The sequence below is a fragment of the Carcharodon carcharias genome, chromosome 23 (assembly GCF_017639515.1).
Source record: "Carcharodon carcharias isolate sCarCar2 chromosome 23, sCarCar2.pri, whole genome shotgun sequence".
Taxonomy (NCBI): Eukaryota; Metazoa; Chordata; class Chondrichthyes; order Lamniformes; family Lamnidae; genus Carcharodon; species Carcharodon carcharias.
In genome coordinates, this window is record NC_054489.1 from 30,457,821 (window position 1) to 30,484,749 (window position 26,929).

Consider the following 26,929-nt stretch of genomic DNA (forward strand, 5'->3'; position numbering starts at 1 on the left):
TATTGGAACAAGAGGTAAATAATATTGATGTTTCACTGATATTTTAAAGAGTTTATGGAGATCAAGATCAGATATTGTATATTTTGTATCATTACACACAATATACAGCACAGAAACAGGTCTTTTATTCCATCTGAAGGCTCCTCAAACTTTGTCATCTATTTTCTCCCTCATTTATCTAATTTTCCTTAAATGCATCCATTTGTCTCAACAACTACAAGTTCCATATTCTAACCATTCTAACATTTTTCCTGAATTTATTAGTGGGTTATAATATAATGCATTATATTATTGCTCCAGTGGTAGTGAGCTAGGTGGAATTCTTTGCTTGTTTCCTATAGGATCTTATGAAGCACAGGTCAAATCTGCACCAGATATTAGAAACTAATTAACACTTCAGTAACAGTGACCTGCTGGACCGACTGGTGGAAAATGCCCTTAACAATTCATAGCCCAGGTCTTGATATATGTGCACTGCTGGGCTCTGCAAATGTGGATGTCATCAAGCAGGATGTAATCATATTCAACAGCCTTTGGCAGTTTCAATAACCCGCTGACCCTTTCAGCACAAAGTGCAGCACTGCCACCAATGAACTTCCAGCTGTACATGCTGGAAGTATAAATCCTCAATATGAATTGTGGCTACTTTGGAGTTGCACTGCCTGCTCCAAATAATTTCTATGGCTAGTTGTTGCCCAATAGATGTTTCCTCTTTGTTACTGGATAGCCCTTTTATAAATGGGGTTTTCTTTTAAACGGTGATGTGACGAGTGACCATTCCAGATCAGAACCATCTCACTTTAGAACTGTTGCCCCTTACTTCCTGATGAACAAACCTGTACAGAGTCAGTAATGTGACTGTGGTAGGAAGAATGAGGCGGCAATATAACGGGTACAATTTCCAAAGGGATCTGGGGGTATAGGTGCACAAATCTTTGATGTGGCAGGGCAGGTTAAGAGAGCAGTTAATGAAACATATAAGATCCTGAGCTTTATAAACAGGAGCATACAGTACAAAAGGAAGAAGTGATTAACCTGTCTAAAACACTGGTTTGGCATTAACTAGTGTGTGTTCAGTTCTGTGCACCATACTTTAGGAAGGATATGAAGGCATTAGAGAGGGTGCAGAATAGGTTTATGAGAATGGTTCTAGGTTTGAAGAACTTCAGTGACATGGATAGACTGGGGAAGCTGAAGCTGTTCTCTTTGGAGACTAGATTTGATAAGAGTTATTCAAAATCATTAGGGGTCTGGACAGTAGATAGGGAGAAACTGGTGGAATGATCAAGAACCAGAGGACACCAATTGAAGATGATTGGCAAAAGAAGCAAGGGTGACATGAGGAAAAACTTATTCAGTGAGTTAAAAGCAAAAAAACTGCAGATGCTGGATATCCAAAACAAAAACAAAAATACCTGGAAAAACTCAGCAGATCTGACAGCATCTGCAGAGAGGAAGAGTCATACGGACTTGAAACGTTAACTGTGTTCCTCTCTGCAGATGCTGTCAGACCTGCTGAGTTTTTCCAGGTATTTTTATTTTTATTCAGTGAGTGGTTAGGATCTGGAATGCATTGTGTGTGAGTTGGTTGGAGGCAGATTTAAGACCGTAAAAAGGGAATTGGATAATTATTTGAACAGGAAAACGTGTGAGGGTGGGACAAGATGAGTTGGTTCTTGCAGAGAGCCAGCATAGAGACAACAGGTTGAATTGCAGCATCCTATGCTGTAAATATTGTATGTTAAAGAGAGATGAGAATAAATTGGAGTTCATTTGGCAGGTCAATAACTAACCACTATTGAGAACCAGACAGACAGTAAATCAAAATATTCAGAATTCAACTGTACACCTTTATTTACACTGAAGCAGCATGTAGTCACTATGGGTTACAGAAATATACAGTGAACCAGCATTCTGTTTGGGGATATGTATGACAAATTAAAACTTACAGGACCCTAGGTTTATTGACAGATATAACTGCATGCATATTTCAGTATCACTGCACAAGTCACAAAAAAACTGAGCCAATTATACACCTTGTTTCTCCCCCCACCCAACCCATCCCGAAAACTCTTGATTATACACATTATCCTGCTCAAACCTATATCCAAATAATAAATAAAACTTGAGTTTCCAGTTTCACAGCCAAAGACAAAAACAAACCTATTGGCATCATGAGGCTTTCAGTGCTATACAGCTACCAGAGCGAGCTCTGCTTCTAATACAATGTTGATATTAAGGGTGCTTATTTTCACAAAGGGACTTTAAAATTTCATTGAACACAGAGGGGATTTTAGCTGTCTGTGGAAATCACAGATATACCTGCTCATATTCAGTGAGTCTATTTAGATTCTCTGTATCCCACACAGCAAAGTATGCATAGCTAACCGTAATCCTTGTCTATAAATAGCAAGTCTACAAGCTTACTCTATGCCCCTTGGGTCTGCGGGTTAACACCTCCTGCCCGCACACACAATGCAAGAGGTCGGGTCTTAGAACAGAAGCACAGTTGGCTTTAATATTGGAACTTGCTAAATTCACACAGTATTCACTTAAAGAAAATAAACTAGTAATAGTACGTACATCTGTCAGTGTCAAGTATAGACATACCTACCAATTTAATGCAAATGTAGACATACCAGTGCTGTTACAGGAAATTAGACGAACCAGCTGTACAAGACAGCATAGACATGCCTGGCAGTGTCACTATATTCAACAGTACCAAAAGTACAGAAAAGCCAGTGCCAATATCTTAAAATATTGATTGAATGAGCATTCCAACATCACCAGCTCCATTAGTAAGCCTTTAGTACCAATAGGAATGTTATCATTGCAAGTAAAACGTGCTGCTAGAATGAGTGGGGTTGCTGGCATGATGAATACTACTCTAGTGCCAAATGTCTATACTTTTCCACATAAAAGTGAGCTTGGTGTTCAAGTGGATAATTTGTATGAGGTTCCCACCTCAGCATCGTGACAGAGACAGTCACTATATAACATTTAAATATGAATTTACTTACTGTCCGTCACAAGGATGCATGAATGTTTTTACTTATCCAGGCACAGTACAGCTTTTGTAACATTAAAAGTAAGGAGCCTGATGAGTTATCAAATATCATTAAAAGGAAAGATCTTTTTATGTTGAGGTAATAATTCCATTTTCAAGCACAGTATGTTCACAGGTATATGTCTGTATATAAACACCAGTATGAATTGCATCAGCCTTATAATTCCATTCAGAAGTAAATATAGACTTGGACATCAAGACATTAGTAAAAATATTTAAAACTATCAACTGCTTAAGTGTTACAATAGCACCCTCATTAGGAGGATTCTGATGGTAGCAATTTCTATCCAAAATGTTTAGTAACATGCCATGCTGCACATCACAGCAACTTATCTACCCTGGCTGGCCACCTATCTTGCCATTTGATCCTCTCTGAATGCAGGGGGAAAATTGGCTTGGGCCAGACTTCATCCTAATGCTTAATGTCTGTTTTTCCCTCTGAAGATGCAATAGCTTGCATTCAAGGCTGAGCAACCCATATAATTTCAATTTCTATCTGGAAATTGATCAGGCTCACTGACAACAGACCCGCGACTGTAACACATACACTTCTGATCAATATCTAAGTATTGCACTAGAAAGGCACAAGAAGCACCTGGTGCATAAACTATTGAACTAATAAGTGGAAAACAGGAGCAAGTATTTTTGTTGGAAACTAGCACAAGGTATACAGCTACAACCCAATTGAGAATACAATGGGTGGTTAGTGACCTCTCTGACCAGCAGGTGGTACTCCAGCCCTAACTTACAATGCACATACACAGAAAAGGCAAATAATCACTTATAGAAGAACTAAAAGGGATCTTAAATCCCAGTCTCATGAGCATTCACACTTCCCTAGGAAGGCCAGGTTACCCAGGAAATTAAGAGCTCTTCCTTGCACCCTAAACACACCCTTCTGACTGGTTCTGAGTGCCCTGATTTCCAAGCCTGAGAAGGGGATACAAGGGAGTTGCAAATTGCAGCAGGAGTCAAAGGGAAAAATATAAGGATTCAGAAATAAAAGCATCAAACATTATTTGGTTAATTGAAATATATTTAAAATTTGTTTTAAAATAAAGTTGCTAATATGAAAAGCAATAACCACAGCTCTCATATTTGGCAGCTACAGTATTACTGAACATACCTCTTGTCTTAGTCACATAGCACACAATTTTAAAGAAGCAAAAAATTATGGCCAATATTTTGTGGTCATTAAAGCCTGATCAAAGGCCATTTTTTCCATGCTCTATAAGGGCCCAGAATGGATTATATTTGTCTATCAAAAATAGACTGCAGCATCTCTGCATAGCAAGGATTCATTCCATTGCTGTTATTCCTTGATTTATATAGTTTATAGTCAAGATGCAACAAAACTGGAAGCACAAGTTTTAGTCATGTTACATAATAATTCAAAAAGAACATGCTCAATGTGTTACGCAGGTCAGCTGGCTACAACATAAAATACAAATGCAAGGCATTTGCTAAATTCATTCATGATTTACTTCTTGTTTTCCTTTCTTCGAAATCTGCGACAGATCATTCAGTTTCATCTGCAAAGCATTTCACAACAGTTGTGTCGGTTCTTTTTTCAGGGCCCTGAGAAAGGGCCATATCAAGTCCAGAAGAACCTTCCGAATCCAGCACACACACAATCAGACGTAAAGTGCAATGGTTTTTCTTTTAGTGTTGGGCAACATCAAGCTGCCTGGCAGGAAGCAACACACAGACCACTTCTCCCAATGATTATAATGTCAAGAAGCAATCGAGACCCACCCATCTTAGGTTTGCTAATATATATACTTTGGAAAAAAACTAAATTTCCAGCTTCTCAGATGTAAACACAATGAAATGTCTACTCCAATTTGGTCCCACACACAAAAAGACATGCTGTTTTGAAAAGTGGTGACAATTAATGCCTCTTTCGCCAAGTACTCCTCATTCAAACCGGGGTACCCAATTTGGGTCAAACAATGTTGTGATATCTGTAAGAATGGGAAGAAAGGCAGTTTCACAAGAATTTGCTGACAAAGGCTTTCCAGTATGAGGGGCACCCATGTGCAGTGAACGTAACCCATCCATTAGCAAAAAATATTCCGGACCATGGTGTCAGGCTATGTCACGGTGATCACTACATAACAAACAGGATTTAATGAGCTGCTGACTTGACCACTTGGAAGTATCTGGTGTTAAGCAAAAGGGACTTCATGTTTTGCTGGTGTCCATCCATCTGCTGTGCTGCTTTACACAAAACTGACAAAAATGGCAGCCGTTTGACTCAATTCCAACTGATGACTGTTGAAAGAAACTGATACCGTACTGCCAGACTGCATTTCAAACCCACAAGAGATTATAATCAGCACAAAGGCCTTCAAGATGTTGGTTTCATTAAGAAATCAATCTCTGTCCTTTGCTCAGCTACCAATATTCACATAGTGAAATGCTGAGCCACGGTTCAGAGTGGTCAATCCTTGCAAATCATGAATAGACGTCCTGCGAGTTGTTGCAAGATCAGAGAGTAATACCTTGCAGTATTTACACGTACATTTCAATTAATCTTGCAGAAAGTTTGGAGTAGGCTAGAGCTTCCATAAAAGGTGCACTGAACAGATATTTTTGAAATACAGTCTGGATAAGCCAGCAAAACTTTCCTGCTTGTGATACTGACATCATTTACCGGAATGATCAGATCAAATCCATCTTTGAGAAAGTTATTTTTTCAAAACTGACTCAACTTTTGAATTCTATGTGCTGCATTTATCCTGACTGCTGCCCTGCTCTCCACAGCTTTTATGAAGAACATTACTATCAGAAACCTAACCTTCGATAAATACACAGTAACTCTACAAAGTTACACAGTGAATAACCCGTGCCCTGCTGAAAAGACAAACCTCACACAGGCGGTACAACAAATATTTAAGACCAGCACTGTGAGGCATCACAAAATGTTGCACTCTGCACAATGGAAAAAAAACATGTTGTAAACTTATAGCCAGGTCCGGCAAACAAGGGATAGAGGTTGATCTGGATGAAGACCTGAAACGAGGGGCAGCTTCAGGCATGAGTATTCATCATGGAGACCCAGACACAATTAATGCAATCCAATAGCAACATTTCATCAGCTTTGTACACCCAGCAAAATCCCTCATTCTTTGAATAATAAATAGGAAAAGACAATGTCAACCATCATGGAATGAAGCCTTCAGCACCACAGGCGTCCAAGGGTCAGGTACAATCTTGAAGCCAATCCACTCCTCTTAAGAAGCGGGTGGTTCAATGTCCATCTCTTCACAGTAACCACCAATGTGAAACTTGTTGAGACAGAACAGGAGAAGAAAAAAAAAGTAGCACCACTTCTTTCAGTTGATGTCATCATATATGCTCGGAGTGGGCGGAGCCGGTGCTTTCAGTTTCTTCTTTTTACTGGAGCTCATGCCAGGAGCACTAGGGAGCCCGAGGTGAGGCTTCTTTTTTTTGCTCTTCTTTGAGTCAGAATTGTTGGTACCTTCACATGGAACAATAAAAACTTGTTAACAACAGATTGCACTATACTGAAGAACATTTTGCACATTTCCAGAGACCAAACATGAAGACCACTGTGCTTCAGGTGTAATCAGCTGGCTATCAAAAGCCACAGCAGGCAAAGGAAATCTAATGCCAACCAGGGTTCTTCACTAGAAATAAGTTCTTGTTGACTTAGATGCCAGTTAGCCAGGAGAACACGAATGCCCCAGGCATTCTAATTAAACTATGGGACTATAACTGGTTTCCAGCAGTGACGCCAGCAGGGGTATACACAATATATTGTGTGAAATGTCATAATCACTCGTCATGCTGGATCATTTCGGCTACAATGTACCCTCTAATTTTTTTTCTAGTGCAATGGACTTTTCAGTTGTGTTTTGCAGGCCGTGCACACATCGTAACTTAAAGGAGCTGAATTGTGTACGATCCGATCAGCAACTTCTGGATTGCTTTTTAAAATTCATTTACAGGATGTGGGCGTCGCTGGCGAGGCCAGCATTTTATGCCCATCTCTAATTGCCCTTGAGAAGGTGGTGTTGAGCTGTTTTCTTCAACCACTGCAGTCCCTTTGGTATAGGTACACCCACAGTGCTGTTAGGAAGGGAGTTCCAGGATTTTGACCCAGTGACAGTGAAGGAATGGCAATATGTTTCCAAGTCAGGATTGTGTGAGGCTTGGAGGGAAACTTGCAGGTGGTGGTGTTCCCATGTGACTGCTGCCCTTGTCCTTCTAGGTGGTAGCAGTTGTGGGTTTGGAAAGTGCTGTTCAAGAAGCCTTGGTGAGATTCTGTAGTGCATCCTGTAGATGGTACACACTGCTGCCAAGGTGCATAAGTGATGGAGGGAGTGAATGTTTGTGGATGGGTTGCCAATCAAGCGGGCTGCTTTTCCTGGATGGTGTCACACTTCGAGTGCTGTTAGAGCTGCACTCATTTAGGAGCAGCTTAAAGGGAACACTGCTCCACTGCCAAGACACAGCAGGAGTCAAGTATGCACTTCACAATTCCTCTGGAGCTTGAAATGCAAGTGTGGACAGGATAAGGCTTAAATGTCAAGATATGCTACCAACACTCACTTTTTAGGTTATCAGATCAAAAATGAACATTTAAGCAAGATACCAGAAGGGCAGTCAGCACTTATGAACTCATGTCCAACAGTACGGATCAGAATCCTAATGGCATAATGGGAGAAAATGAAAAAAAAAAGTTAATTTATCTTCCCCCAAACCAGTAAAACTGCTAGTTAAGTTAGAGAACTGTGGTATATAGTAGTCCCAAGATAGTAAAACAAATACCAATTCCTCAGCAAAGCATCCTTCTGTACAGCTGCAAAGGACGTATGACTGTGCTCCCCAGAATAATACGAGTCTGGTCTGGCTAGCTTTTGTTTCATTCAGAGGTGGCGGTGGCATAGTGGTAATTTCATTGGGCTAGTAATGCAGAGGCCCAGGCTAATGCTCTGGGGACATGGGTTTGAATCCCACCATGGCAGCTGGTGGAATTTAAATTCAGATAACAAATCTGGAATTAAGAAGTCAGTCTTGGTAATAGTGACCATGAAACCACTGGTTCACTAATGCCCTTTAGGGAAGGAAATCTGCTATCCTTACCTGGTCTGGCCTACATGTGACTCCAGACCCACAGCAACATGGTTGACTCTCAAATGCCCTCTGAAAAGGCCGAGCTAACCACTCAGTGGTATCAAAACCTACAAAAAGGACGGCTCGCTCACCATTGACCTAAGCACTGGAAACAACCCCATTAACCCTGAAAAGTCCTCCTTACTTGAGGCCTAGGGGCTTGTGCCAAAATTGGGAGAGCTGTCCCATAGAATAGTCAAGCAATAGTTGTCAACATTGACTCTGGATCCCATGAAGTCTCACAGCATCAGGACAAATAGGGGAAACAAAATTTCCTGTTCATTACCATTTACTGTTCCCCCAACCCACCTCAACTGATGAATCAGTCAGTACTCCATGTTGAGCATACTCGGAGGAAGCATTGAGGGTGGCAAAGGCACAGAATGTGCTCTGGGTGGATGACTTCAATATCTAAAACCAGGAGTAACTCGGTAGCACCATTATGAACCAAGATGGCCAAGTCCTAAAGGGCATAGCTGCTAGATAGACTAGGTCTGTGGCAGGTGGTAAGGGAATCAACAAAAACCAGCAGCAGAATTATATACAACCACAATGTGTAACTTCATGGTCCTATATATACCCCACTCTACCATTACCATCAAGTCAGGTTTTGAACCCTAGCTGAATGAGGAGTGCAGGAGGGCATGCCAGGAGTAGCACCAGGCATACCTAAAAATGAGGCGTCAACCTGGTGAAGCTACAACATAGGACAAGTGCATGCCAAATAGTGAAAGCATCGTGCAATAAAAAGAGCTAAGAGACTCCACAACCAATGGATCAGATCTAAGCTCTGCAGTCCTGCCACATCCAGTCATGAATGGTGGTGGACAATTAAACAACTCACTGGAGGAAGCGGTTCCACGAATATTGCCACCTTCAATGATGGGGGAGACCAGAACATCAGTGCAAAAGATAAGGCAACAATCTTCAGCCAGAAGTGCCGAGTGGATGATCCATCTCTGCCTTCTACGGAGGTCTCCAGCATCACAGATGCCAATCTTCAGCCAATTTGATTCACTCCATGTGATGTCAGGAAACAGCTGAAGGCACTAGATAACGCAAAGGCTTTGGGCCACGACCAACATTCCAGCAATAGTACAGAAGACTTGTGCTCCAGAACTAGCTGTGTCCTTAACCAAACTATTCCAATGCAGCTACAACACTGGCATCTACCCAGCTATGTGGAAAACTGCCCAGGTATGCTCGGTCCACAAAAGGCAGGGCAAATCCAACCCGACAAACTACCGCCCCATCAGTCTACCCTCAATCATCAGCAAAGTGACGGAAGGAGTCATCGACAATGCTATCGTGTGGCACTTGCTCAGAAATAACCTGCTCATTGACACTCAGGTTGGAGTTCCCACCAGGGCCGCTCAGCTCCCAACCTCATCAAAGCCTTAGTCCAAACGTGGACAAAAGAACTGAACTCAAGAGGTGAGGCGAGAGTGACTGCCTTTGACATCAAGGCACCGATTGACTGATTGCAGCATCAAAGAGCCCTAGCAAAATTGGATTCAATGGGAATCGGGGAAAAACTCTCCAGTGATTGGAGTCATGCCTAGCACAAAGGAAGATGGCTGTGGTTGTTGGAAGTCAATCATCTCAGACCCAGGACATCACTGCAGGAGTTCCTCAGGGTAGTATCCTAGGCCCAAACATCTTCAGGTGCTTCATCAATGACCGTCCATTTATCATAAGGTCAGAAGTGGTGATGTTCTCTGGTGACTGCACAATATTCAACATCATTCATGACTCCTCAGATGTGGAAAGCAGTCCATACCCATATGCAGCAAGGTCTGGACACAGGCTTGAGCTGATAAGTGGCAAGTAACATTAGTGCTACACAAGTGCCAGGCAATGACCATCTCCATCAAGGAAGAATTAACTATATCCCCATGACATTCAATGGCATCACCATCACTGAATTCCCATTATTAACATCCTGGGGGGTTTACCATTGACCAGAAGCTGAACTGGACTAGTTTATATAAATATTGTGGCTACAAGAGCAGGTCAGAGGCTGGGAATTCTGTGGACAGTAACTCACCTCTAGACTCCCCATATCCTGTCTACCATCTACAAGGCACAAGCCAGGAGTGTGATGGAATACTCTCCACTTTCCTGATGAGTACAGCTCCAATAATACTCAAGAAGCTCAACACCATCCAGGACAAAGCAGCCTGCTCGACAGGCACCACATCCACCACCTTCAATAACTTCTCCCTCCACCACCGATGCACAGTGGCACAGGGTGTACCATCTACAAGATGCACTCAAATACACCGAGGCTCCTTTGACAGCATCTCCCAAACCCGCAACCTCTACTACCCACGAGGACAAGAGTAGCAGACACATGGGAACGCTACCAACTGCAAGTTCCCCTCCAAGCCACACACCATTCGGACTTGAAACCATATCGCTGGGTCAAAATCCGGGAACTCCCTAACAGCTTGTGGGTATACCTACACCAGATGGACTAGAGCAGTTCAAGAAGGCAACTCACCACCACCTTCACAAGGGCAATTAGGAATGGGCAATAAAAATGATGGCCTAGCCAGTGACGCCCATGTCCCATGGAAGATTTTTTAAAAATTAGTCCAGCATTGCCAACCATTAAGACAAAAAGATACTCACTTGCTTTGGAAGATGCTGAGTCAGAAGGCGAAATGTCTGATGTGCCATCCCATTGTAGTCGGCTCATAAAACTCTGGCTCTCTGAGGGATCATAACTCTCATTTTCTACACTTACTTCAGATTCCGGAAGGGATCTGAAATGAAGCAAAAGGCAGCCTGAGCAACCTCAGCATTTTGTAATCATATCGTAATTATTATTATTGTACTCCTTAATTTGGTTCATTAGTAGCAATGGAGAAAAGACAGAGTAAAAGGAAGAGACAGATGGCTGCAGTAAATTAAATTTTCTTTGCATTGCAGGGCTGGTGGGATTAAATTGCTTTGCTTCCTTCTGTCCTCCTGTTTTGAGGTCAGGGAATTTTAACTTTTTGACCTGGCATGACTCCAAATCATGCCAAACAAATATGCTTATGAATAAAAAAAGCCATCAAAATCAATAAGACTGGTCTTTTTAATATATCCATCCCACTTAACCACTTCCTCACCGTATCCCTCAATCTCTCTCTCTCTGAATAAATATGTCTCTCAAACTCATTTTATTGTCTGCTTCAACGGCTTGTCCATTTGAATAGTAACATGTTTCACAAGTCCATTATCCTGATTTACTGTTTTAAATTCCAGTGCTCTTATTCACTTCAAAGAAGGACATGGTCCAGACGGAAAGAAAAAACTACTGAGTGTCACAGGACAATTTTCATTAAGGGGTATTGTCTGTGTGTGTGGTTGCTAGACAGTTCATCATATTGGTGAATGTTTCAGAGCAAACACAAAACAAGTCATAAGTTTATGACAGTTAAAATCTGTACACGGACAATCAACATTAGTTTTCTTTTCACTATTTTCACTGATAGATAGGAGAAGGAAGATGATATTGAGTGTTAATTAGGACACTGTAATGATGGATTTGAGGAGCAAGTGGATGTCAGGATTGATTCACATTAAACAGTTCGGAATAGGATGACAAATTTGAGCTGAAAATCCTCAGTTTTAATTTTAGGAGTTAAGACATCTCAGTATGTGACTCTAGACATTCAAAGAAAAAACCGAAGTAAGTCCTTTTTCAAACTTGCTGTAACAAATTAACTTCCTCACTTAATGGAACTTACACTGAAGATCCCAGGAGATAGACCCGTACAGATCGCCGCTGATCATCTGTGTGTTGAGGGCACCGCAATGATCTAAAAGCCAATAGTAAGTTGTAGTTAAACAGAAACATACCACCCTAGTGCTATATACAGTGTACAGATTGTGCCTGCATTTAGAGTGAGCTTAGTCCTATGTATGATAGTTGCCTTGTCTGGTACCGTCTGTCTCTCCCATCATAGTATTTATAGTACAGAAAAAGGCCATTCAGTCCAACAGGTGCATGCTGCTGTTTATGCTCCAACAAACAAGTTCTGTTGTAACTGAGCTACAAACATTGGATACTCTATAATCCCCGTGGCTTTTAAAATGTCCTGTTGGGCTTTCCCATATGTGTGGCAATTAACATTGTGCAATGATTAATTTTCATCAGTGAGCAATAATCAGCCATTATTTAATGAGTTGGCTTCATCCCACAAGCTGTTGTTCATTCCACAAAGTTTCAAATAAGATTTTTTTCTTCAGACTAACTTATTTTCAAATACATCATTGGACTGACTACTCTACACAAAAACTGATAATTATAGTGTTGCACCCACCCCGAGATGGGTGCATGGAGTGATTTCCTGGGGGGTCTCACAAATGCTTCACTCATGAAAGAACCATAGGATGATACAGCATTTGGCCCATCATGCCTGCTCTTTGCCCCACTCCTTTGTGTGTTTCCCTATATCCCTAATATATTTTCTCCTTCAAGTATCTATCCATTTCCCTTTACAAACTTATTACTGAATCCGCTTCCACCATCCTTTGAGGCAGTGCATTCCCAATCACAACAACTCATTGCTTAATTGTTTTTCATCCCTCATACATCCATATGCACATCAACTGCTCTAATCATATTAACCCTCTCCGTTACTTCATCAAAGAGCTCGATCAAATTAGTTAAACATGATTTGCCTTCAACAAATTTGTGCTGACTTTCATTTATAAACCTACACTTTTCCAAGTGTCAATTAATTTTCTACTGGATTATTGTGTCTAAGTTTCTCCACGAGCAATATTAAGGCTGACTGGCATATAATTACCAGGTTTATTCCTCTCCCCTTTTTGAACAGGGATGTAACATTTGCAATCCTCCAGTCCTCAGATACACGCCCAATACCTAAGGAAGATTGGAAGGTTGTGGCCAGAGGTACAACACTTTCTACCCTTACTTCCCTAAGTAACTTAGGATGCATCACATTCAGAACAGGTGACTTATCTACCTTGAGTATTGCCAACCTTTTAAGTGCCTCTTCTTTATCTTAACTAACATCACTACTACCTTCTCCTTTGCTGTGACAGCGAAAGTTCCTTTTCTCTTGTGACAACGGATGCAAAGTACACATTTAGGGCTGAATTTTATGTGCCCTCAGCGGGCACCTTTCTCATGGGGAGGGGCATATAAAATGGTGCGGGTGCCCATCCTGGACCTCATCCGTGGGGAGGCAGGTGGGCAGGCAGGCCTGCCATTTAAAATTACCAATTAAGGGTCAATTAGACCTAATACCAAGCCTGTTGACTAATATTATGCTGCCCACACAATAATAGGTTTGATGTGGGCACCAGGACAGGAACAGGAAGCCCAATTTTTATCCTGAAATGGTTAGAGGGTTGGGGGGGGGGGTTGAACTTCAGAGGCTGCCCTTTGGTGATTGCAGGGCAGCCTGCCTTAGACTGAAACCCCCCTTCGCTCCTACTCCTAAACCCACCCCCACTGCCCCCGTCTCTAACACTCCCAAATCCTCCAGGCCCAAGACCCCGGAATTACCTTCTCCAGGAATCCTAGACCTTGGGCTCCAATTCTCACTTGTAGTCCTGGCAGTGGCCACTGACACCTTCCTGGCATCGCCAGGACTGACAGAGCTGCTGACCAATCGGATTCACCGCCAGCTCCAGAGGGCAGGACTTCACCCCCAATGAAGGCGGCAAGTCCCACACAGCCCTCGTTAATGAGCCCTGCAGCATTGCCAACATGGTTTCAGAGGGGTGGGGGGAATGCGCCATCCACCCCCTTAGTAACTCAGTCATAGCCTCTGCTTCCAAAAGACGACCTCTGTTTTGGCTTCTACTCAACCCCACCCTTCCTTTGACTTGCCTTTTTGGTCTTTGTATGTTTATAGAAGACTTTGGGTTCTGTTTTATGTTAGCTGCTAATTGATTTTCATACTCACTTTTCCCCACATGTTCCTTTTTTAGATTCCCTTTGTACTTTCAGTATTCAGCTTGGTTTTCTACTGCATTATGAACTTTACAATTGCCATTAAGCCTCCTTTCCTATTTCATTTTAGTTTCCATGGATGAGACTTTATTCATGTAGAGCTGCTTCAGTGAAAAGCAGAATGGGCTGCATAGACCGATGTCCCCAGGAAGTCTGCATAGCGCTGCTCAATCAAATTTCTCCATCTATACCTTAGTCATCTAGCACTGACTTCCTCCTTTTCTCCCTCATGTGAAAATGTCTACTCTGTACCCACACCATTGCTTTTTTGAAGACCTCTCATTTTTCAGTTACCATTTTGCAAACCAACTTTTAATCCTGATCCACCTGGGCTAGATCTCTTTTATACTCACCAAAATTAATTTTCTCCAGTTATGTATTCTTACACTTAATTGTTCCTTGTTGCTGTAACTATTCTCAGTCAGGTGATATTATGATCACTGATCCTCAAATGCTCCTCCCATCCCCACAGATCTTGCCTGCCTAGCCCTGCTATTCCATAGCCCATTTACCTGGTATTTGGGGGCACCCGATGGTTAAGGTGCCCCCTCTCTGGGTGTTGCAGCCTCAGCAAATGTTGCCACTAGCAGCAGCTCTTGGGGATGGGCTGTTGTCCTTAATTGAATGGTGGCCACCTAATTGGCCACTACCAGCAATATGCCTCCCTGGGACCCTGTCGTTGGCTGAACAGGGTCACCTCCCACTTTAGGCTCCAGCAGGGGTACTTCTGCCACCTGCATAAAATTCAGCCCATTATTTTTACACACCGAATGGTTAGGATTTGGAATGCTCTGCCTGATAGGTGGAGAATACAATCTCAATGGTAGCCTATGAAAGGGAATTGGATAAATAATTGAAGGGATTAAATTGCAGGGAAAAAGAGGAAAGAACCAGGACATGGGACTAATTGGATTGCTCTTCATAAAAGCCACCACAGACTCAATGGGTTGAATAGCCTCCCTCAAGAGTTGTATTATTCTATGATCATACTCAATGATAGGCTTGAAGAACCCAATGATCTACACTGCTATTATTCATCTTATATCATCTCTTTCCAGTGCTACATTAGTTTATTTGATCACTACTGCCCCCCCTTTTTTCCTTCCTTATCTTTCCTGAATAACTTGTAGCCAGGAATATTATGTTTCCAATCGTTCCCTTCTTTAAGCCAGGTCTCTGTTATTGCCACCATACCATAGTTCCACATGGTGACTTGTGATGCAGCTTACAACCCTTATGTGCTATGATCCTTGCATTTAGCTACATGCACTCCAAATTCCATTTAATTCTGTTTTGCATATGCCCTCTGTATAATCCATTCTATTTCTGAATCATTCTTTACTCTATTGCTATTTGCCCTCCTGTCCTTTGTGCACCTTGTTTTTCTTTACTCTGTGCATAGCAGCTCATCGCTATGTGTTTCATTACCAATTCAATGACTTGCCACTGATTCAAGTTTCATGAGTTTAACAACCTTTGTTAAGGGGATTCTCAAGAGACAGGTTAAAAGATATGATAGGCAATGGTTACTGTATCATTGCAGAAACTCCACTGGACTGCCTTGTTTCTATGATAACGTATTTGTAGGTCCATACCTTGTGCACATTTTCTTGGTGTGTTCTGAGATGACTCCACATTGCTGAAAAAGAGGAGGCAGATTTACTGAGAATGTCCCATAGAATCTGGCTAAAAACAGACTGATCATTCACATAAAACTAAACATTGTGGAGCATGAGGGCCAAGTGGGGAGGGATGAGGAGAAGCAACTTAAAGAGAATTCACAAGCGAATGAACGTGACAACTCAAAAGTAACTGTGGGCATTGAAATTATCTTCACTACATCTCAAGAGTTATCCAGTTTTCCAAGATCATTCACTCCTATCACAATCAGTTAACACTCACCGTTGTAAGCAATGAACGTAACTCTTCAGGACCCAGGTTTTCATAGTTGATGCCAGAATTATTATTGTACTGCATCGGAGAACAACATAAACAAATATTACTATTGAGTCCAAGACTTCTTTCAGCCTTTCCCTGTACTAATTACCCATTTTCCTGTTCAATTCATCTAGGAAACGCTCAGCTCCTCAGCTGGGTCTGTGTCCCATCAGCTGTCCAAGGACTTCTGCTGAGGGGTGGGTGGGAGGAGGGGGGAGGGGGCAGGCGATGGTGGAAGGGAGGGGAAGATGGGATTGTTTGCATCTGCTGCTGTTGCAAGCTAAGGGCAGGCAGGCTAGTGAAGTTGGAAAAGAAGTCACTGATCCTTCTGCCTCATTTTCTGCCCCCAACACCAAAAGAAAACCTATTTTGAGGTGATCTCCAAAAGTTGGCCTTCCCCGACCCCTTTCTATGCAGAAGATTGGAAGATTGGAAAGACCAGAAGACCAAAAAGACAAATCCCTTTTCCACATTTGGCAGGCCAGGGAATGATACTTTTGGTCAGTAACAAGAAAACCTCATAGCTAGTGACCATTATCATTGCTGCAGGTTTCTCAGGCCTGTAGAAGTAGTTTCATTTCATTTCTACACCTTTGGCAGCTCAGATGGACTATACTTTCTAACTCCCACTTATTAGCTTCCAGTCAAAGGGGTAGATGACATGAGTTATCAGAAATTTTCAGAAACAGCAATGTTAGCCTGGAACCTGACACACTGGACAAAATATCTGATCACAGCAAATTATCATGTTCTACACTAAAAGCTCATCAATTTCAGATTTTACTGATTTTCAGATAACTTTGGGAACAGCAAATCATTTCCAATAATAGAAGACTATCTCAGGCATTGCTTACATTGCATCTTAGGACTGAAGCTTGGTCGTGATGTTTGGCTGCTCACCTGTTCTATATATTTAGCCACAGTTTGCTTAAGAACAAAATTGCTGGGTCCAGAGGGCAGTTGTTTAATGCTTTTTCTAAAGACTGCTTTGCACCAGTATTGAAATCTGACATTTTGACTAGCAGGAGCTGGATGCAACAGCTTTCTATTTTCAGCAGGTGTTGCTTACAGCAAATCAGAGATTACATTGTTGCGCAGAAAAGTGGGTACACATCTCCTGAGAGAGAATCTGGAAAATAATTTGTAAGAGTCTTGGTCAGAGACAGTGAGGCAAGCTTTGTTTTTGATAAAGGATTTTTTGATTGTGCTGTCTCTACCTATTGCAGTCAAGTAATTACCACTGCTACATAAAGAAGTCTTTATAGGTATAATTCTGTTGGAATTTTCTGTATCATCAAAAGATGGGCAAGTAATTACCCTCCTCTGTCTCAGTCAGTGTCTTTTTCTAAAGCAAAGGGATTCATATACACACTGTAGACATTCAACCATCACCCCATCCCCACCAAGCAGACATCCACTTCTAAAACTGCTTACATATCAAGTCAACCTTGTAAATTTGACCATTGGTAACAATTATCAACTGATTTCAGTTCTGATCGAGAAATCAGAGAAACCTAGGTCATTGACTGCTACTCAATGTCCCCTACTGAGTTTTCCTCCAAGACTGTCCAAATCAGTCACCCATCTCAACAACAAATTGTATTTATATAGCAAACATAACGTCATTAACAGTCTCAAGACACTTCAAAGGAGCATTATGAAACAAAGGTGGCCATTGAGCTACAAAAGATTATTAAGACAGATGGCCAAAAGTTCACTCAAAGAGGTGTTTTTTAAAGAACTTCTTAAAAGGAGGAGAGGTAAACTGCTGGAGAAGTTTTCTTTGGTGGGGGGGGAGTTCCAGAGATTAGGGTCCAGGCAGCTGAAGGTACGGCCAACAATGGTGGACCAATTAAAATTCAGGATGTTCAGTAGATGAGCATAGGAGTGTTGTGGGCTGGAGGAGACTGCAGAGATGGGGAGTGGAAGGCCTTGGAGGTACCCAAAAACAATATGAGGATTGTAAAATTGAAATATTGACCACAAGTCAATGTGAGTTAGCAAGCACGAGGCTGGTGGGTGAACAGGACTTGGCACGAGTAAAAACACAGGCAGAATTTGGAATGACCTAAAGTTTACGGAGGGTAGAATGTGGGAGACCAATCAGAAGTGGGTTGGAATAGTCAAATCTAGTAGTAATAAGAGCATGAATGAGGTTTTCAGCAGCAGCTGAGCTGAGGGAGGAGATGAATCGAGTGATCTTATTAAGATAGAAAAAGGTCTTTGTGATGGTTCAAACATGTGGTCGGAAGCGCATCTTGATGTTAGATATGACACCAAGCTTGCAAACATCCTGGTTTAGCCTCAGACCTGCAAGGCAGATGGAACAGCTAGAAAAAGGGGCTGGTAGCGCAACAGAATTAGAACAGATCTAGAAAATTCTGATTCCTAGCCTCAGTAGGGCACAGAAACAGTAGTTTGCAGTACAATTCTCCCGGGTACAGAAAGAGCTAGATAGCAATCACACATATGATAGTTCTTGCAAAGACCTGGCCCAGACATGATGGGCCAAATGGCCTCCAACTACTGTAGAAGTACTCCCTGCTGTAGAATTCAATGTTTCAATATCTCTCTAAGATTTTCAACCCTTAATACACCATACCCTCAATTACTAAAAACATCTTATAGCATATAGTTATCTGTCTTAAGCTGGACAAAAAGGCAGTGTCACTGCAAAAGACCATGATTTCATTTCTGGTACGATCTAACACTGTAGCAAGTACCAGAACATGGCCTCAGCTGAACTATGAAGAAAATAATGTTTCACAAACGGCAAACAAAATTTCCCAGCTTCATTTAGGACAACCCAAATTTGACTGATTCTCAGGACTTGAAAGTGAGCCTACACAAGATGTTTATTAAACACATTTCATTTGATGAGCTAAATGGCAGAATTATTTGATTTTAAACTATATTTTGGATTGAGTAAGCATGTCAAAATTTCTAGGCATATTTCCACTGTTTTCTAATTGCCACTTCTATGTGGACCATGACAAAAGAAAACATTTGAAAAGATCTATTTTAAGCAGTCTTGGTAGAATTCAAGCTGTGTTGTATCATGCAGGCTTTTAAGGGATTTCTTTCCACATGACAAACTCTCCATTTGCAGATTATTTGCCTACAGTTAGGAAGACACAGAAAATTTCCTGTTCAAGGAAAAATTCCAGTTCCTTCGAAATCACTTCCATGAACCCATGGAGAAAGATACTTCAAATACAGATGGCCCTTAATAGATGCAAAAGGAACACACAAATTGGAACTGGCTTAGCAACCCAAGCATGTGCTAAAAAAAAGCCTCCACAAACTGAACTGCCAATATTATTGATAAGTAGAGTCTTGTCAAAGATAGCCAATATCATTGATAACAGAGACTCTTCAACAACAACTTATATTTATATAGTGCCTTTAACACGATAAATCATCACAAGGCGCTTCACAGGAGCATTATAAAACAAAATTTGACACTGAGCCACAAAAGGACAAAGCTTGGTCTAAGATTTAGGTTTTAAAATGTGTCTTGAAAGAAGAAAGTGAGATAGAGACATGGAGAAATGTAGGGAGGCAAAATCAGGGTGCTCAAGAGGCCAGAATCAGAGGAACATTGAGTACTCAAACTCCGTTAAAAGTTTTATACAAACTAAAATGGTGGTAAATGAAGGAGTGCGTAAATATTTTGATGATACAAAAACCTAACTGCAATGATAACTAAAAACCAGAAAGGCAGCATTTTATATTTCTGTGTTGGGTCAGCTAAAGGGACATTTCCCAGAATAATGCACCACTTTTCAATCAAATAATCACACGGAAATGTGAGCCATATACGCAACCAAATAACTGAAACAGAAGTAAGCATTATTACCTTATATGGATCAGAGTTTCCACTGAGTTCACCTGCAGAGAGATGGCAGAAATAATTTGATGAAAAGCTCACTCATCTACTTCAAGGTTTTACCTAAAAGAGCAAGGAATGCTTCATTGTCTGATTGGAAAATAAACTTCAATTTCACATGGCGTTTAAAAAAAGGCTTTCATATCTTTCTCCTCTTCCCCCATGATTTCTACAGGTGCAAGCAGCTGTCCAGTGCTTTTCTGGTGTGGCTAGTCATCATTGATAAACCTACAGAGTGAATGTTAGCAATCTATACATAGCTTGCTACCATCCACGACATCTATACACAGGCACATCCAGCAGGGAAAGTCACAAAATAGCAATCAGGAACAGAAACCATGCCCAAAATTTCCCATCTAGCTCACTGGCATGAAACCAATTAAGCATCCCCACCATCACTCTACTCAGATGAAGCAAGTCAGCACTGGTCAGTATCAAACGTGAACCTATGTCTCAGTGCCATACTCCAGCAAGTTTACCCAATTAGTCATCTGGGTACATGATGCGTTTTTGCAATGCCACAAGTGTGCTATTTATCCAACAACGGTTACTCATTGCACGGTTCGTAATAGATAGCTTAGTGATGTTTTCCTTTCTCATTTGATAGTGTTTACCTGCCTCTGATGGTTACAGTTTTTAAAATTTGTGTTTGTTGTTGAACTTTGAGCTCAGCAAGTAGGATTTGCTACCCTGGGAAGTGGAATACTATTTCAATTGTTGTATCCTGTGACAAAAATTGGAAGAATGTCCAATTATCACTTGCATTCTTGAAACCTAAAGTAACAACAGTTCAAGGCTGGATGTTTCAACAAAGCTCACCTGAAAGTGTGTTCTCTTCACAAAGTTTGAACAGGAAGAGAGTGCTTTGATGAATACTTTGCATTTTTCTGCTGCTAAGTGTATGTATGTGGATAATGCAATGTGCTCTATTGTTTCTGATTCTAGTGTTTCATTATTTAGACAATAAACAAATAAATACAGAAGTAACCTTAAATGCCATTCTTAAGGGGAGACTGTATCTCATCCAATCACTTGATGCAAAACAGAGAGTAGGGATTGAACCAGGAATATTCCCAACCTATACATACTTGGTACACACTGCATTAAGCTGCTGAATCATTGGGGGAGTTACATTTAACCAGGGGTTCTAGTGCTAAGTAAAGGTACCAGGTTTGCAATAGTTGTGTATTTCTTAAAATAACAGAAACAGCTCTGTAAAACAAGCTCACCATTTTTATGTTTGAGAGATTTGGATCTCCGTGGCGAGTTGGGATTCTGAAAAACAGAAGCAGGTCTTTAAGTAGCAGCAGCAGTGGTTGTTCGTACCATCGAGGCAACAAATAGGAGCCTTCTTTCTCCTGAAATACAAATAGCTTGAGGCAGGTACGTACCTTATCAGATTTCCTTTTCTTTGCTGGATGAAATAAAAAATAAAAATAAAAAGTTAGCTGATGCAGAAAAAAGTTTCTAAAACATGGTGTTCCTAAGAGGGCATGATGATCATAATTTGTCAACCAAGAACCTATTTCTAGGTACACTGAAACTTTAGCTATAGGACACACCAAACCAGCGAGCATTCAAGGCTAAACTGAAAAATACCAACTAAAAAACTTAAAGCAATAGGCAGTATATACTGTCAAGCATATTTGGAGCCAAGGCCTAAGGATAATAAGTAGCGATAAAGTTTACCTTTTTTCTCAGATCCGTATGACCAGTCGTTATCATTGATGTCATCGTTATCCTCTTGGTCGCTTTCAGATTTGCTGAGGTTGTTGCTACTGGCTATTCTACAACGTAAACAAAATGCATATCACCAAAGACACTGTTATGTTTAAGCCCCATGGCGAGGTGTCTAAATTAATGTCCATGGCTGTTAGAGCATGGTGTCTATTAACAAGTTTTTATTTACATCCAATGAAATTTACAGAAGAGATGGCTAAATGAACAATTCATAGCATTTCTTGGAGGAATAGTGCTTAGCAACCATTTTCAAAGATAAGGCTATCAGCAAGTTTCAGAAGGCTGAGTTTGTTGCCAACGCCTTGCATGCGCAGTTCTAGTGTTTAACTCCATTATGTCATTGCGAGCAACAGAGTAGGCAACAGTTAGCATCTGTTTAGTGTATACCGATTGAGAAATGATTTTAATGCACCAGCAACTCCCTGTACATCATCTTTACTTTAGCAATGTTCATTGCCATTTTATTTGTAATCACACAATTAGAAATTAAAAGGCCTGAATCATCCCCATAAAGTGCCTGACCATTTCATTTGTCAGACACTTGATGTGATGAGACTTTAGAATTCAGCCCCATCAGGAGATGGAGAAAAGTACACTGTTATATTATTAACACTATCACCTCAATGATGGTATTGGTACAAGAATGAGACTTGGGGTAATTCCTGCTTGCCCCCACTCCCAGTCCCCAGCAAAGTAAAATGGATTTGCTCTTAATATTGTCAGTGCAGGGCCACATCGTCTGTTCCACGACTTGTTAACACTGCAGCTTTCAAAATAAAATCCCAAGGCTGATTAATCTGGCTAAAAGGTAAAAGGGAAAGTCACTGCTGGATAAACAGAATGCGGATCATAAACCAATCATTTACGGAGAAACACCCATTGCTATAGTTGCGGCATCCTAACTCAAAGGCATTTAATTAAAGCTATCAACAATTGAAAATGTTGGCACCAATTTACATTGCTTAATTCACATTGCTTAATTCACATTACCCAAGCATTCACATTTTAGCGCAAAATGTGGTAGCTTTGGCAGGCTGGGCGGACAAGTGCAAGTGCGCAGACGGGTATCAAGGGCATCTTGCATGGCCATCTTACATTGGCAGGAGACAGTGGTTTGAGAATGCACCTACTAAATGTTTCCATGTTTTGGATCCTGTTGAAACTGTTAACTGTATTCAGGCGGTGGACGTTAACTGATGATTCACTTATGTTCCTATATATGGGAGCGGACTGAAACTGTGGCTGTTGGGTTTGGAGATGCATGTCTGTAATCTATGGCTCTGAAAATAAAAGCTTTTAAGTGTTTAAAGATTAGGCTCCAATTCTATCCTTCACCAACTGCCTATCTGGAGTAGAACAGAAATCACTGAAAAGATGAAAGAAAAGCCTGCAAGTCCAAATACTTGCATGTATCCTGCATTGCAGACTTCTGAATTAGAACAATGAGCTTAAATCCAAAGATGCATTGTTGTTTAAGCAGTCAGACATATCATATTGCTACCCTATGCTTGGTACAGCTACATCACCAATCCCAATTACTCCCTTAATATCACTTAGCCCAGCCCTATCTTGAGAAATCACCAAGAAGTTTATGGGTTGACCTGATGGGAGTCCTTGTGATTTTGAGGAGTTATTACAGGTTAAATAGTGACAAAGTATTTTCCACTAAGACAACAATAACAAGGCCCATATTTAAAATAACAAAAAAGAGGCTAGAAAAAAAAAGTATTTTTTTCAAATTCACTGCCACAAATACTTGCTAAAGCAGGGCTCATAATATTGTAAAAAGGAAATCAAATAGTTGCTTCAAAAGGAGAAATATTATGGGGTATGGGAAATAAGCAGCAAAGTAGGATTAGGCTATAAGTCTCATGATGAAAAACACTAGAACAGGCCAGTGTCTCAAAATGGCCCGCTTCTGTTCTGTACCAATCTGAATGGGGATCAAGAAAGATAGCCAAGATGTCACAAATCAAGAGGATTGAAGATGTTAGCTCACACAAATATACAAATCTCTCGTGTTTTGCACTGTACACCTTAATAATGCAGGAGCTGAACTGAACCACATTAGGCAGTATGCTTCACCACACATCAAATTAAACAGGATTTGAAAAGCTGAACTAAACCTTGGAACCAGATCAGACAAGGAGCTTTGAGAAGCTGGAATTAGTCGGAGTCTTGGAAAATACGAGAATAGTTGTGAGTGGAGAAATTAGTTAAGAACCAGAATAGAAAACACACTGAAATATATGCAAGTTCACATTTTAGACTGCAATTGCCTTTTAGATTCACCGCTCAAACTCAAGTGAATCTTAGTTCAGGCAGTTAGCTGACCTCCTGTTTGCAATCCGACTGCTGTTGCGGCCCATTCCCAAACACTTTTCCAGGTGGGGAGCGAAGCGGGAGGCAGCAATACTGCGACTACAGTTTGGACATTCGCATTCCTTGTTCTTCCACTGGTTGTAGACTTGACCAAAAATGTCCACGCCTGGCTGGTCCACAATTTCTGAAACACATAAGTAAACATCACTAATTAGTGGATTGTAAAACATTGCCAATGTGATTAGCCTTCCTTCTCTTTACTGCAATTTATGGCAAGGTCACAACCAGTGCTGTTTTCTTGTGTCAACAGTAAATCTTGAGCTGCAATTCCAACAGCTCTCTTCAATTCCCACCTTCAAATCCTTAGAAATATCCTGTTCCTGCACTCTCAAAGACAATTCCTAACCAGCCTACTTCTACTAACAGTCCCCAGATACTGAACTGAGACCAGAGGAGATACGTGCTTTTCCCCCTTCAGGCAGGCTGCACATTCCCCCTGATGAGATGCACTGGCTGCTTGATTTCTTAGAGCTTTGACAGCAGCAAATATATTTCAATATCTATATGATCCACTATCAAAGAAATGGTGGATGGATAAAAATACAGTCTTTTCCTTGGAAAGACAAAATGAACCTTGAGATTTGGTCCAAGATAAGTCAAGCACATAGACATGCTTCCTCTTCTTATGAGGTGTGCTGGATCACCTCTGACTGGAAAAGGAAACACAGGGTAAATCTCTTGGGTTCTGAGGTAACCCTGACATGCCTCTATATATTATACCAAGACTGCTTACTTACTGAAAGATTATCTGGCACTGTGAACGGAATGCATTATTCACTCAATGAAGCCTTGAAACTCCAAGGAAGTTCCACCCACTAATTTTCTCCCACTCTTCTCCAAACACCAAATCATGCTGATCCTTGTATGGGACATTAAACTATGAGGTCCTCATCAAGACAGAACCTGTGATAATTCCAGCAAGAGGATTTCATTCTGTATGCAGTGCATAAGAAACACAAACTTATAAGAGTGTTCAAAGTACAGTACTCAGATGAAAGCACCTATCTATCTCCTCCAATGACAAATCCAACCTAATGATATATGGCATAATTATGGGGGCACCTGCCAATGGTCCAAAAACTTTGGCCTTTCTTCAGGATGAAGGGAAGCACAGGTTGAGACAATGGATATTTAACTGTGCTCCTCAGTAGCTGCATTCAGGTTACTTTCAACTAAAACTCATAGGATTTTGGAAACAAGACGATTATAAATTAGCATTAGAATAACACCAAATCCTGTAAAAACATCTTGTCATGGGTCTGTTCCTACCTCCAACCAAAGTCAAAATCTATGGTGCAGTTAACTAACCATTTATCATTTATGTACCTAGCTTTTCCCCAGCCAGGTACAGGACCAGTTGCTCCATTGTTTATTCAACTCAGTCAAGGACCCCTGGCCATAGTTTTGGCTAATGCTGTATCAAATGGAGCATTTATCTCATTCTTAGGCTAATTTTCAATCCTTGTTCCCTAAATCTTCAGGATTTTGAGCTGAGTTTTCTACATATGAATACCTGCCATTTCCAAACAAGGATTTCCTTACAAAACTTCACAGCTTTGTACAAGTGGACAAGTTTTTGCAGCATTGCAGATCAGAGACTGCACCTCAAACTACGATTTTGGTTGGATGCAGAGGCAGACCACCAACCTTTCATGGGCCCTAAACAAAGTTAACATTATAAATTTTCCCTATGGTGGAAAGAACAATCAGAATAAAATTAACAACAAAAAGCTGTAGGTTTTACATACGGTCAGGAATCAAGTTAGGCAAAGGGGACAAAGAAGTGAAACCAGGATGATGAAATATACTGTGGAAGGAGGGGCACATTTGATAAACAACCCCTTAAAAGGACAGAGTTCTTGCAAATGTCTCCTCATTGATAATACACAGCTAACATACTATACATGGAGGATAACTGAATGAAGAATATGGAATTATCTTGATTTAAGGTACTGCAATGATTTAGAAAAACTGTAAGATAATTACCAATGCGTGTTGTAAATGCTGGATGTGTTAGCCTAAAATACTAGTTATTGCTCACGTAAAACATTAAGACATTATAAGGAACCACAGATCAAGATGTTAACCTGAATAGAATGTAGACTTTGCTCAATGCTCTGAAATGCTCTGAAAAATTCCACCTACCAAGTTTTCTCCCTTCTTCTGAAAGTATCCCTAGCTCAATTCTATGGGTGCTAGCTCTCAAGCAGCCATCCTTTGTGTGTAAACTTTGTTAGTCTGCCATTGGGTTTTAGCTCAACACCCAAACACAATTTTCCAACATGTGTCATTGTGGGAACCTCAGTTGATTTTTCTCCATTCTGCTCTCAGGGCTCTGCAGCCAATTACATTATCCCATTGTCACCCTGACTGAGATGAGCTAACTCAGCATGGACCAAGACTTGAACCTGGATGCCCCTGATCTCAATGACTCAGCACCACAATGGCGTAGTGTCTTTATTCACTAAGCCCTTCTATAAACCATTCTCTACTCCTGCTCCCAATTCTTGCCAAAGAGCCATGAACACAAAATAATACCTCATTAATTATTCAAGGCAAGCATCCATCCAGTCATACCAAACACACTTACCAAAATCCTTCATGCTGTCTGGGTCCGTTTCATCCAAAAAGAAATAACCACACTTTACAGCTCGATGCACCTCAAAACAAAGTCCCAGACACGCATCATCTACGAGATCAGAATAGATCTCATGAGCTACGGCCTGAAACACAAAGCTCACAGGTAAATGGAAAGAGATTCACAAGAAAAACACTTATTAGGGAGGCTAAC

At 41.0% G+C, this 26,929-nt stretch overlaps 1 protein-coding gene across 3 annotated transcripts in view; it reads right to left on the reverse strand.

The window, feature by feature from the left end:
- Positions 1 to 1,829: 1,829 nt before the first annotated feature.
- The window catches only part of atxn7l3a (ataxin 7 like 3a), a 31,026-nt gene continuing 5,926 nt past the window's right edge, over positions 1,830 to 26,929 (reverse strand). For all 3 annotated transcript variants that reach the window (XM_041173231.1, XM_041173229.1, XM_041173230.1), the window contains 11 exons: positions 26,729 to 26,861; positions 24,091 to 24,262; positions 21,706 to 21,803; positions 21,408 to 21,430; positions 21,246 to 21,291; positions 19,987 to 20,018; positions 16,092 to 16,160; positions 15,785 to 15,828; positions 11,950 to 12,021; positions 10,844 to 10,977; positions 1,830 to 6,551 (listed from right to left, as the gene is read on the reverse strand). In XM_041173231.1, the coding sequence (XP_041029165.1) occupies positions 6,406 to 6,551; positions 10,844 to 10,977; positions 11,950 to 12,021; positions 15,785 to 15,828; positions 16,092 to 16,160; positions 19,987 to 20,018; positions 21,246 to 21,291; positions 21,408 to 21,430; positions 21,706 to 21,803; positions 24,091 to 24,262; positions 26,729 to 26,861 (969 nt within the window). In that variant the 3' untranslated portion in view covers positions 1,830 to 6,405. The remainder of the gene's footprint in view (positions 6,552 to 10,843; positions 10,978 to 11,949; positions 12,022 to 15,784; positions 15,829 to 16,091; positions 16,161 to 19,986; positions 20,019 to 21,245; positions 21,292 to 21,407; positions 21,431 to 21,705; positions 21,804 to 24,090; positions 24,263 to 26,728; positions 26,862 to 26,929) is intronic.